This window comes from Argentina silus (assembly GCF_951799395.1).
Source record: "Argentina silus genome assembly, chromosome: 8".
NCBI lineage: Eukaryota > Metazoa > Chordata > Actinopteri > Argentiniformes > Argentinidae > Argentina > Argentina silus.
This window is the reverse complement of record NC_139662.1, coordinates 19,564,234-19,577,832: the sequence shown is the minus strand read 5'-3', so window position 1 is coordinate 19,577,832 and position 13,599 is coordinate 19,564,234. Positions and strand designations below refer to the sequence as shown.

General features: G+C 45.3%; 1 protein-coding gene across 1 annotated transcript; it reads left to right on the top strand.

Annotated features, from left to right (window-relative positions):
• Nucleotides 1-123: 123 nt before the first annotated feature.
• LOC310808293 (translocating chain-associated membrane protein 1-like 1) lies at nucleotides 124-8,656 on the top strand. Its single transcript, XM_083675105.1, has 11 exons — nucleotides 124-258; nucleotides 913-973; nucleotides 1,119-1,237; nucleotides 1,615-1,731; nucleotides 1,834-1,892; nucleotides 2,591-2,675; nucleotides 2,854-2,924; nucleotides 3,782-3,886; nucleotides 4,283-4,426; nucleotides 4,641-4,801; nucleotides 5,070-8,656. The coding sequence occupies exons 1-11, from the start codon at nucleotides 139-141 to the stop codon at nucleotides 5,141-5,143; spliced, it is 1,116 nt and encodes a 371-aa protein (XP_083531231.1). The 5' UTR covers nucleotides 124-138; the 3' UTR covers nucleotides 5,144-8,656.
• The last annotated feature ends 4,943 nt before the right edge of the window (nucleotides 8,657-13,599 follow it).

The following is a 13,599-nucleotide window of genomic DNA, read 5'->3' as shown; positions in this document are numbered from 1 at the left end:
TGAGCAGCAATTTAAACAATTTACTAGCAGCAGCAGCGGTGGAGGGGACACAAGCGGAGGGTTGTCATCTGAGAGTGAAAGCGGGGGCAACGAGTGACTGAAGTGCGGCAGGGAGGGAGAGAGCTGTATCGGTCAGCCATGGGTTTCCGAAAGAAGAACAAGACCCCGCCGGTGCTGAGCCACGAGTTCGTGATCCAGAATCACGCGGATATGGTTTCGTGTGTGGCTATGATCATTCTCCTCGGCTTGATGTTCGAGGTACATTGTTGAGACCGGAGAAAGTGTTTTTATTCTAGCTTGCTGCAGAAAACCCGTCGGCGTCATATGAAGTAGCTAGCGGTTCAGCTAGCTATGACAGCAACAGCAGCACTCAGGCCAGGGGGCTGGGCGCAAGCGTCTCCCTTCTCATGTGTCACACCGATTGCCAAGGAAGGAGGGAGAGGGAGGCCCACTGCTAGCACGATAGCTAACAATATTGAATATATAGTGGGTTAGCAAATGCATGGATCGGTCAGATGCTTGCAAGTATACGGGGGCAGTGAGCGATCGTTCCTAGCAAGTCTGCAAACCTGTCATCACATGTCATGTTTCTGTGCTTGCCTTGAATGATGTTTGCTAGCTATGTTGTTTTTTTTTACTGCTGAGATGGCACGCTAGTTTGCCAGCTTGTTCTGGTAATGAAACCAGATAGCTAGCAAGTTAACTTAGCTGGCTAACTCCACATCCAATCTGTCAGACAAGCTCCAATCAAGAGCCATAAATGCAGTTCTCATGGGACACCAGACCATTGAAACCAAGCATGCTCACACGCAGAAAAGGCATTTAGCTATAACGTGCAAATGACCTCTTGCTGTCACTCACTCACAACCAATTACTCATAGATTATTCTCTGTCATCCTTCCTCTGTTGCAGGTGACAGCCAAGTTTGCCATCATGTTCATCACAGTCCAATACAATGTAACTCAAACTCTCGGTAAGTGCCCATAGCAGCTCTATCACACCACAAGAAAGCAATGTCTAGAGTCTTGATGAGATGAGATCATTGTTATAAGGCAAATGTCACCTCTGCCTTTGAAGCCATTGATCACTTTGTTTTGCTCCTCTATTTTTTACTCCAGATGAGAGGACGGAGCCAGTGAACCTTTACCAGTATGGCCCCAAAGACATGGCCACTGTGTTCTTCTATCTGCTCATTGCTGTTATACTCCACGCCTTGATACAGGAATACATTCTTGATGTGAGTGTTTTGGTAGCCGCCCTGACACAGACTGCTAGCACGATAGCATTTGAAATGCAAATGTGTTGTGTGTGTGTCGTGTGTGTGTGGAGGAAGCATGCAAAAAAACATTTATATATATATATAAATATATATACACACTGTAGTTACTAGTCTCTATCTCTCCTGCTGTCTTTTCAGCTCTCAATATGAGTCATAACACGGTCAGGTGGTGTTGCCTTCATCAGTCTTATCCTCCTCACCCTCTTAGCTTGTCAGATCTCATCCCTTCCATCCATTTCCCTCTTACACAACCCACAACAAATGATAACTGACTGTCATGTCGCCATTTGAAGTGTTATCATGCATGCTTCATGTCCTGTCATGTTTTATTTCAGAAAATGAATCGGCGGTTGCACTTGTCGAAAACCAAACACAGCAAATTCAATGAGTCTGGACAGCTTGCTGCCTTCTACTTATTCTCCTTCATGTGGGGCTGCAGCATCCTAACAGCGGTAAGAGGCCGAAGCCATGCAGCCAGGAGCCAAAGAATACTGAAGAGAAGCGCAGCCTGTATTGGTGCTTTGGCTGATGCAGTTTTTCTTTTAATCTGTTAGGAGGAATTTGCAACGAATCCTACTTTCTTATGGGACGACTACCCACACACCCACATGGTGTAAGTAAGGATTTATACATTCATTTTATGCCTTCAGCTCACTCATTCATTGTTCCAACAATATCTCACTTTGCTCTGTCAAAATTAGAACTTGCCAAATTAGGTGTTCTTACCTGGAGTGCCCGAATGTTCTAGAACACAGTTCTAGAACAAAGTGCTCTGATAATCTTTAGCTTTTGGAATTGGCACGCTGGAAATGTCTTCAATTCCCAGGGTGCATTGTAGCTCAAGTAATGCACGCAGGAGTGGGCGGCCTCTCATTAGATTCATGTTCGAGTCAGGTTCCTCTAAAATATTTATTCAGAATGTGAATTTATTTAAGATGTTTTACTTGAGATAGAAAAATGGTGCTAAATTTACCCTTTTTTTTTCTTTTTCCCTTTAAAAAAAAAAAAAAAAAATCATTTCCTCATTTTGCATTATGTGACAAGTTGGCTTACATCATTGTCGATAGATTTAATATGAATGCATATCCAGCAAAACATATGTATTGCCGAAAAAGGCCCTCATATTTTATGAATAAGGGACCTTTATTTCTATAACATGTTTCTATTTACATGTGGTCAACAACCATCTCCATCACCACCATATCTTCTACATACGCGTACGGACCACCCTCACTGACCTCTTTCTCTTGGTTCTTAGGACCCAGTAAAACCTCCTCTCCTCTGCCTGTGTTTAACCTGTCCTCTGTGCAGCTTTCAGGTGAAGTTCTTCTACATTTGCCAAATCGCCTACTGGCTCCACGGCCTCCCTGAGCTGTACTTCCAGAAAGTACGAAAGGTACTCATTCATAGTTACGGTGTCATAACAGTTATTTCTTCTCTTCTTTCACAAACCCATGCTATATAATATATGTGCTACTGTAGCTGTTTGTTAGACTGTATGTGGTGTTGATACGAATGCATTTGATATCAATAGCAGTCACTAATAAAGTTTGTGTCCTGCTCTTCTTTTTCAGGAGGACATTCCTCGCCAGCTCTATTACATTTGCCTTTACGTGGTCCACATCACCGGTGCCTACGTCTTAAAGTGAGTGTGTGTGTGTGTGTGTGTGTGTGTGTGTGTGTGTGTGTGTGTGTGTGTGTGTGTGTGTGTGTGTGTGTGTGTGTCCAGTGGGCTGATTAGAGAGGAGGAGGGTTTGGCATTGCAGAGGGGTATCCGTATCTGGGTGTTCCTGTCAGCTCAGTGAGGTGTGCGAGTTGCGTGGGAGGCTGGCGGAGGTAGAATTCGGAGAACGATTGTAGTGCATGGAATGGAATGAGGAATGGTGTCCTTCCTCCGAGTTTCTACCTCCACCAGCCTCCCCTGGTTATGGTGTATCATGCTGTCTTCCAAGCAGGTATTCTAACTATGCCAGAAGGATGTTATGCAGCAGCTAAAACTATCCGGTTATGCAACATCCCAGAAAGAGTTGGTACTCATAGCGGGGGGGGGGGGGGGGCTGTTGTCAACCTCTAAATGTACTTGCTTTTGTCCTTAAATGCCCATTTAGGGACCCTCCGCCCATAAAGGTGACCTTTGAACTTCTGTACAGGTCAAGTCTGACAAAACAACCATAATAAGTCAGTCAACCCACATGGAGAAGTGCAGTATCGTATTATTACATCTTCAAGTGACCTCCTCTCAACCTTGACCCAATGGTATTTGATTGCTACCCCTCTGCTCGCCCTCTGTCCTTCAAAACCACTGATCCGAAAAAATTTTAGTGGGTTAAAGGCAACCGTTTCTTCCCGATCGGTGGGCATGATTGACAGCAGTCCAGGGTCTACAGCAGGCTAGGGAAGGAAACGCGTTTTCACTCAGGACTATTTGCGAATAGCCCTCAGTAAGTAGTAATAATAATAATATATTCGTGTTTGGTGCTGACCTATGTCCTGTGTGTGTAGCCTCCACCGGCTGGGCCTGGTGCTGCTGGTGCCTCATTACCTGGTGGAGCTCCTGTTCCACGCCTCACGCCTCTTCTACTTCAGCGATGAGAACAAGCAGAAGGGGTAGGTAACGTATGCACCACACAGCACCCCCTTCACCTGTCTACCTTTGAGTTGATTAATGATGTGGAGGTTGGACAAATAAATGGAGGTGGTACTAACAGGTGCAAACAGATGGAGCCTCAGAAACGAAAGTCGAAAGCTTCAGCGGATGCTTTTCTCACTACAGCAAATTTCATCATCCTCAACTTTGCCACAAAACATGTATGATCCAATCGGGTGGGGGGGGGGGGGGGGGGGGTTTGTCTTCCAGATCTGAGCGCACTGATTGGTTTGAATAACCTATAACGGTTGGCAAGGTGCCTCGCATGAGCTCATGTCACTGTTGTTTCCATGGTGACCGTAACCCCGCCCCCCCTCCTCCTCCTCCTCCCCCCCCCTTTTTCTTTCCCACTCCAGTTTCACGCTGTGGGCGCTACTTTTCGTCATCGCTCGCCTCCTCACTCTCACCCTCTCTGTGCTGACTTTTGGATTCGGACTGCCGCGCACCGAGCGGCAAGGGTTCTCCCTCGCCGAGGGCAACTTCAACGTGCTCACCATCAGGCAAGACGAGTTGACTCTTACCTGTCCTGCCACCCCCCCTCTCTCCCGTCCTTGTCCTCAAACCCTCATCGGGTGTTTGAGGAGACCTAGTTTTTCCCATCAAACCTGAAATACCATTTCAGAATATCAATCGATCTCGTAAATCACCAAGGCAGAAGCCTGGCTGTAATGCTTCTGGCCGGTCCTAACTCCAGTCTGTGTCCTTGCTCCTCAGGATGACCTGCCTGGCAGCCATTTGTCTGACGCAGGCCTGGATGATGTGGAAGTTCATCAATTTCCAGCTAAAGAAGTGGAGGGAGCACAGCCAGAACCAGGCCTCCAAGAAGAAGGCTGTTAGTCCAAAGAGCAAGCCCCAAAAGAAGGACCTAGCCCGGGGTGAGTTCACCACCTCTGCCCCCTCTGATCGTTCACCCCCAGCAAAATGAGCCACATCATTTCTAATGTTTTTTCCCCAGTGTACGACACTCGGTGTCCTGGTTTGGTATCCTAGCATCTCCACACCGGTTTCCACGCTTCTCTTGAACCTTTTTAGATTCCTACTAAACACACCATGTAGAGCATATCGATCCTCAAGTTTATCCTATCTTGTGTTATCCAGACGCCTTGTTTCATCCATGTTGTTTTTGTTGATATGTTTTATCAGGAGGTGCTGCCAACGGTGTCGTGAAGTCGGAGGATAAGACGTCACCGCGGGAAAGAAAAGCCAAAGCGTCATAGAGGTGGAGAGGACGGAGTGAGGGGGGCTAGTCTCAATGTGACATTTGTCTTTTCTCAATTTAAAAAAACAACAACTACTATCTACTGTCCCCCCAAAACAACCACAAAAAGAAACCTTATTTGAACTGTCTCTTTGGGTCAGAGCCCTTGTTTTAATAGTTATGTGGGGTTTTCTTTGTCTGTTAATGACCAGATATGTTTGTTGTTCAGTTGTTCTCTACTGCAGATGGGATGTAGGGCTGGGCAGGGTAGACTGGTTAAATGCTTTAACTGGATAGTCAGTCAATCAAAAAGTGTCCTTTGTGGAGAGAAGAAGGATCTGTACCAGGGGAGGCTGGTGGAGGCAGAAATCGGAGGACGGGATCATTTTAATGCATGGAATGGAATGAGGAATGGTATCAAACACACAGGTTCTTCTGTGATTTCTACCTCCACCAGCCTCCCCTGATCTGTACCTACATAATGGCAGCAAGATTCAGGGCCCTATTCTCTAGCACTCCAACCAGGTTACTGGGACAAGTCCAAAAACATTATTCTTACATTGCAAGATTGTATTCATCTAGATTAATGTTATATAAAGTATTATAAGCTGTGTGAAATCAAGAAAAAGTGCAAAACACAAAAATATATTTTATTTTATTTATCCCAGAAACCCATTACCAGTTTTGACCGAATACGGCCCTTTGTCCTTGACTCCTTGTGTCAATTCAATTCAATTCACTGCAGTTATTGTGGCTTACCTCTGCTGTATGAAATCCATTATATTAGGGGATTGAAGGCACCGTTTGTTAGCTGTTTCTGTGTTTCATCTTCGACTGGTCTACTCTGCACCAGCCTCCGACACACCTGAGCTTCTTCCAGGTGAGGAGACTTAGTTACGCTAAACCCCCCTGGCTCCCTCATACTGTGCTGGGTGCATGCAGAGCTAGATGTTATGTGCACATAATGCATAGACATCAATGGAAGGTCTCTGCAAGAGATCAGTTGAAATGTGTCTTTATTTTTTATTTTTTATTTTCAGTCTCGGTGTGATGGTCTCAGTGGATAAAACCATGCCAAACAATTATGCGTTCAAGTTGCAGTATGAGTCCAACTCAACGTTCCAATGAGGCAGCCCAATACCAGAGAGTGGAGCCTAAATAGTTCTGGTCAGGTCTTGGCTATGCTGTTGAGTTTGCCTCTATCTCTCTCACAAGCATTCAGTGGCCTTTTCACATCTGCTGCAAGAGGTTTCAGTTATTTATTTCTGTCGTACATTATGTTTTTATATATCATGCTTTGTAAAACTTTATAACCAGCACAGACAAGAGGTACAAAGCAGAATGCTTTCAGTCAACCCAAACGATACAATCCTCCTTCAAGTGTCCTTAAAATGTCAGCGGCGCAAAAGCCGTGAAATTGTCCTCAACTTACTTTTGTTTTGTTCTGTTTGCCTTTTCTGTTGGCCTTTTTCCTATTGGGTGGCAGGCTCCATAGCCACCCTCTTATTTTACTGTGCATCCCATTCTGAAATGGGAGAGGTGTGTGTGTGTGTGTGCGCGTGCGTGCGTGCGTGTGTGTTGGTGTGTATCTGTGTGTTGTGTTCATGCCCTACTGTATGTTTGTGTGGAAGTGGAGTGAAGTCTCTGCATGAGTCATGCTTTAGTGTCTTTACTTTCTTCGGGAAAAAAGTGATTGCCCTCGTGGCACGGAATACGAAATAACCTCTCTATCGACTCCCTCCATTCTGTTGATTTTTTTTTTTTTTTTTTTAAACCCCCCTCCTTCTGTTTTTGGTTTGTTTTGTTTCCAAAAAAAAAGGATTTTGTAATAGGAAAAAAAAAAAGTGTGAGTTGTAAGTGAGTGTGTTTTATAAAGTATTTGTTACTGGATGCCTACAGTACACCCCCCAGTTCCCGCTCTGCCCCTCCCTGTGTGAAAGAGATTGTGACTTCTGTTTGCCAAATGTGGGGTGAAGGGGTCTTCTTACTCCACCTTTCCAGTGATTTTGACATTGCCAGTGGATGTTGTGTCACACTATATTATAGATCCAATGCTGTTGTGTTCACCACCCGGCCGAGTCACTAGTCCTGCTTGAACCACTGTGCATGTTCTGCCCCTTGCTGGAAAGACTAAGTCTACTCCTCTCTGCAGATTCATTGGAGTAAAGAGGGTCCCGTTTGATAGCTTGTGTGTTTTCGGCTGGGCTGGCAGCAGATGAGGACTTTTGTTTCTCAGTCCTCGTCCTGCACTTTGTTGAGTGTGGAGGACTTTTATTGTGTGTTTGGTCTGTATGTGGCAGTGTCGGAGGAGGAAAGGATGGGCAGAGGACTTTTATACCAGCCTGTTACTTTACTGTCTCTGATGTGAAAAGAAAAGAAAAAGAAAAAAAAATATCTACATGAATCTAATGCTACACTGTACTAAAAATACCTGTCAGATTTTTAAGCTATTTTTATAGAGTTGAAAAAACTGTTAGTTCACTGTTATTCAGCACACAAATATACAGTTTGTGAATATTATTTTGCATCCTTAATGGTATATAACTTGTTTTTATACATGGAAAAAAAAACAAGCTTGCTGCATTGTAATTGTGGGCTCATATTTCAGTGTGAGAAAGAAAATGTTTTCATAGTTGACTAACATGACTATTGGGAAGAAGTAAATAAAGACCCACTGACGTATGACAATGCTCAGAAAGCACTATAGCTACTTAAATATCAGTTAAATATCTACTGTTATAATCACAGTAACAGACTATAGTTATGATAGTGAAATACTATGAAATGTCAGCTATCCACGTTGCTAGGTAGCAAAGCTAATGTTTGATCCGCAATGATCCTGTTTAGTTTCTTTGTGTTCATGTTGTCCCAAGGTGTGTCCTGCAGCCATGTTCTAATGAGTTTCTCTGCCGACTTTTTCAGATGAAGGCCCGGGCACCCCTGTGTAACATCCTGACGAGGTGTAGATTACGGTGAAGGGAGGTCTGGAGCAGCCCCGTTCTGTTAGGTTAAGAGAGAAATGATCAGGCTGAATGAGTAGACCTCACTGTGCAAGGGTCAAAGTAAGACCAGTCAGCCGTCCAGGTTCGGAAACATGCCCTTTAATTCTCACAGAAACGCTTACTTTTCGCACTGTAGTGAAGCACCATAGGAACTGACCCCAGTGTTTGTCAGAATATGATCGTTTGGTCTCTTGTAAGGTGGCGAACTGCAGATGCAGTACAACATGCAAATACACCTGCGGTGACTGCATCAACCACCTTTAATGCATTTGATCTAAAGAGATGCATAACTGCTTCACAGCAAGTACACAGGACTTTAAATTATTTCACATTATGATATTATTTCATATGCACTGTCTTTGTTTTGATCTGTTATTCCACTGCTTGCTTATAGATGTTGCAATATATTCCTTTTTAAAAGGTTGTTGTCTCTGAAATGCTTTGGACTGTATGTATTTATGCAAATCCCTGTGATTTTTGTTGTTTTGTTTTATTTCATGTTTGAATAAAGCCTCTGTTGATTATCCTGAGTGATGCAGTCTCCTTCACAGTGTGTGGTTTGTTTCTTTTGAGGTTGAGGAGATCAGTTGTTTCTCTATTTAGAAACTCAAGAAAACAACAAGAGAGAAAAACATTGCAATTTCAGTATACACTCATTAATGTGTGAGAACTCCCTGCAATTTGTGACCCCCCCCCCCTCCGAGGAATCAGGAGGAAAGATGTCAGTCATCCAGCAGGGGTGCATGCTATTCCTTTCAACTGATTTCTGACATTGCCACTGCTGCCCTCCTGCTTGGATCCATCTTGTTATGTTCAGCTGCGGATTGAGGCACCATCGCACCCCTTCTCCCCTTCCTCTGCACTGATTTGTCAACCTTATTCTACTTGATGACAACAAAAGAACCCACCTCAGACAACCCCTTGATTGTTGTCATGTTGCTGTTGTTTCAGTTGAGAAGATGTCCACCAGGGGGCGATGATGAGCTTCTCACCTGAGGGACAGTGGCAGTCTGCAGGGGCATAGCTGCTGGCAGACCTGCATTAATAAATCAGAGAGAGAGACACACACGAAAAAGGTGTAGACAGACACGTCCAGTCCAAGCACACACTAACCTGAATCAATCTGGTTAGAATTAGAACAGCGCCAGGCTCATGACTATCTGTTGAAATGCATATACAGCAGGGGAGGCTAGTGGAGGTGGAAATCAGAGGACAGATTCAGTGTAATGCATGGAATGAGGAATGGTATCAAACATGTGTGCAGAGACTGAGTGGGGGGGAGGGAGGAGGGAGGGGGGTGGGGGGTGGGAGGGAGATATAAGAGCTGACATTTGATGGATTTCTTTCAGCTACCTGACATCCAGAACGTCTTTATACTGTGGAAAAAATCTGGACAGATACAGAAAGGTAGAAAAGAAAGAGAGAGAGAGAGAGAGAGACGGACAGATATACAGAAAGAGAAAGACACGAGAGGGAGAATGAAAAGTGAGAGTGAGGAAAGCCATTTGTACCTTAACTCCTAATGCGTCCCATGTTGATGTGTTTCAGAGTAATGGGGCTTTTCTCAGGGATCAGACAGTGTGATGGATCTGTGGGAACCGTAGAATCACACTGAAGCTCTGCAGGGTCGACACGAGGACAGGAGTTCACACACACTCTCTCCATCACACCCACAGTTACAGCTCTACACATGATCCAAACCGCGTGTGTGTGTGTGTGTGTGTGTGTGTGTGCGTGCGTGCGTGCATGCGTGTCTGCGCCTGCGCCTGCGCCTGCGTGTCTGTGCATATATGTGTGTGTGCTCAAGTTTTGTACCTTGAACTTTACAGCTCTAAAAGGACAAGAAACCAATAAGAAGTAGAAGAAAAAAGCGATTCTTCCGCTCCCCTTCCTCTAAATCCTCCCCCTTCATCCAATGAGGATAAATCTCTCTGTGAATCGTGCGTATTATGTGTAATTTCCATATAAATTAGCTTCATTAAAAGGGGAGTACTTTCTTATTTAACGAGGCTCATTTGGAATTCTGTATTTAATAAGACATGTAATCCCAGACTCGCAGACTAATAGCCAACGATTAGCAGGACTGGAGTATCAATGATATACTGTGTAGGCTATGTGTGTGTGTGTGTGTGTGTGTGTGTGTGTGTGTGTGTGTGTGTGTGTGTGTGTGTGTGTGTGTGTGTGTGTGTGTAGGCTACGTGTGCATGTGTGTGTATATATGTGTGTGTGTGTTTCCGTGCGTGTGTGATCTCTTGCTATCTGTCCGTGACCATCATAATGAGTTGACTGGCCAGCAGCCCTCATATGCGGTTCCTTTAGGGGCAGAAATGGCCCGGCGCCATTACTCCATCCTGAGTTCTGATGATTGTGACCTCAACACTGGCAGTGGGTGTTGGTGGGCGAGCAGGCAGGATGTGGAGGCGAGGGGTGTGTGTGATGGCTGATGAGAGAGATAGAGCAGGTGTAGAACAATGAAGGACAAAGAGTAGGAGGGAAAGAAACATCTGGAGAGATAGAAAGAAACATACTGGAGTCATAGAAGCCAAGAGGGGGAGGGGGGAGGGGGAGGGGGGGAGGGGGAGGGGGGAGCACAGGCGGGAGAGAAGAAGAGAGAACGAAAAAACATGAGGGGAGGAGGATGTTTGATTTTTCCTCTCCACACCTGTGTGTGTGTGTGTGTGTGTGTGTGTGTGTGTGTGTGTGTGTGCGTGCGTGCGTGCGTGCGTGTGTGTGTGTGTGTGTGTGGCAAGTAATGGGCTGGTGGACACAAACTGGGGAATTTGTAATTAGTTTCTGCCATAAATCTCTGACTTATGATACTGTTGGCAGCAGACAGGGGGAGTGTATCTCATCTCTCTCTCTCTCTCTCTCTCTCTCTCTCTCTCTCTCTCTCTCTCTCTCTCTCTCCCTCTCCCTCTCTCTCTCTCCCTCTCTCTCTCTCCCTCTCTCTCTCCCTCTCTCTCTCTCTCTGCCTCACTGGTAATGCTGATTAAGGCCTCGGTGTGCAGTGGGGAGGGGGGATGTGGCAAATCAGTGTCAGTGTCCAGCCAGCCAGCCAATAGGAGAGAGAGACAGAGGACAAAAATGAGGGTGGGGAGAGGAAGGAGGAGGGGAGGAAGGAAAGGTGGGTGGGAGGTAGGTAGGTAGGTTGGAATAGAATAAGCAGAAGAAAGGGAAAGGGGAGAGGTGTAGGAGTGGGGAAAAATAGCCGACTGCAGGAAGGGAGGAATAAGGGAGGAATAAGGGAGGACAAGAACGAGGGAAGGCAATGATGGAGAGAAATAAGAGAGGAAGAGAAGGAAAGGAGAGAGAGAGAGAGAGAGAGAGAGAGAGCATGGCGGTGCTTGGAATCTAGGACACTGCCACTCGAGAGCTGCATGAGCAACTCCCCTCAATCCAGTGCTTACATTATGTGTGTGTGTGTGTGTGTGTGTGTGTGTGTGTGTGTGCGCGCGTGTGTGTGACTGAATACAGACAGACTGACACACACACACACACACACACACACACACACACACACACACCTGTCTGTTCTGTATGCATATCCGTCCATCTGTCTGTCTGTGTCTGTCTTGCATGTCTGTCTCGCTGTCTGTTTGTTTTAAACCAGTGTTCAAGCTCAGAATCTCAGTCTGCCACAGTGAATCTCCCTCCAAATTGGCTTTTACACCCCTTTAACCTTGTTTTTTTTTTTTTTTTTTTTTTTACAATCCCCCGGCCCGGCCCCCCCCCCCCCCTCTCCCTTTCTGACCCATCAGCCTTGTGATTATACCATTTCTGAGAAGTGGGTTGTTTTCTAGATCCGGCTTTGCTCGGCTGGAAACAGAGCTTTATTTATACTTGTGCTTGTATCGTGTGTGTGTGTGTGTGTCAACGCTGGCAGTTGCAAATAAATAAAAAAAGGCGTCAAAAATACACTGAGAATAGATACCTTAAAGTACTACATTTATTTATTCTGTGCAAAAAAGCAAGTTAAAACAATGAACCGCTAAAATGCTTGACAATTACTCTCCTGAACCAGCTCAAAACAGACCTGTTTTATACTATGGTGTGGGTCATCAACTAATTGGGGTCACCTGGGTCAATTAGCAAGGAACCAATCACAGTGAAGACAAACAATGAACTGCTGAAGGTTGGGACAAGTGAGCTCTGAGTTATGGAGAGGTCTGACATGGTCATAAACGAAATACAAAACACACACATGCCACTTGCTCACAGTTACTTCACAGAAGTGTTTAAAAACAGTCCAATGTCTCAAGGGAAGGAGGCTCTCCTTCATATGTGTGTATAATGTAAACAAGCCAAGTTGTCTTACTGGGAGCTGTACACTGCCATTTTCGTGCTTTGGGATACATGCAGTACAGCTGTTGTTGTGTTCTTCAACTCAGTGAACGTTTGCCCATGGCTGTTTGGGGAGAGTTTTCGCAAACACATGTCACTGACTATGAGATGTCATTCAAACAAGCCAGTGAGGAAGAAGAGCAGACGGACTGGATTCTTACATCAGACGTTACATCAGACATTCAGACGCGCCTGGAGTCAAGTTTAGTCAGTCGATTCACACTGCACACATATACCGGAGATCTACGGAAATATGGGGAGAACGAGTGCTTTATTTATGCATTACTACAATACACTGGTCATTACATGGTCCCTTGGAGTGTGTGTGTGTGTGTGGGTGGGTGGTTGGTTGGGTCGTCGTGTGTGTGTGTGTGTATATCATGTCCATGCAGCTGGGCTCCAACAAGCTGTGCATCTGGCACAGAGAATATTTAAACACTCACATGCGTGCGTACACACACACACACACACACACACACACACACACACACACACACACACACACACAATAGGGGGCTGCAGCCAGCTGCATGAGCAGCTGACAGTACTAGTAGAATCACATGTGTTTGTTTAGACCAGTCTCAGTCCTGAGTAGTCTCAGTCCTGAGTAGTCTCTGTCCTGAGTAGTCTCAGTCCTGAGTAGTCTTTGTCCTGAGTAGTCTCTGTGCTGAGTAGTCTCTGTGCTGAGTAGTCTCTGTCCTGAGTAGTCTCTGTGCTGAGTAGTCTCTGTGCTGAGTAGTCTCCGTCCTGAGTAGTCTCTGTGCTGCTTCACTAAGCTGGGTACTGTCGTTATGGCTTGATCAGCCCTCAAGCCCCTTTACAGTCTCTTGTGGAACAGTTCTGATGATTTTTTACGATAAGATGCATGCACATTGCACAATCACGTGTATTCATCTACTGTATCTAATCAGGCAGGTAATTCATAAGTCAAAGGTGAAAATGAAATTATTCAAATCCAAACCATCCCCAATGTCCTATCTGCTTTCTACTCTTACCTAAGCACAGATCTTTGTTTTTACAGCTATCAGCTACATGCGTCCCTTGGGGCTGTTTCCACTAATGGTTCTATAGCTTCCTTCATCCCTGGTGTGGCTTATCTCATCTATCATGTCCTATTGATTTGGCATTGGGT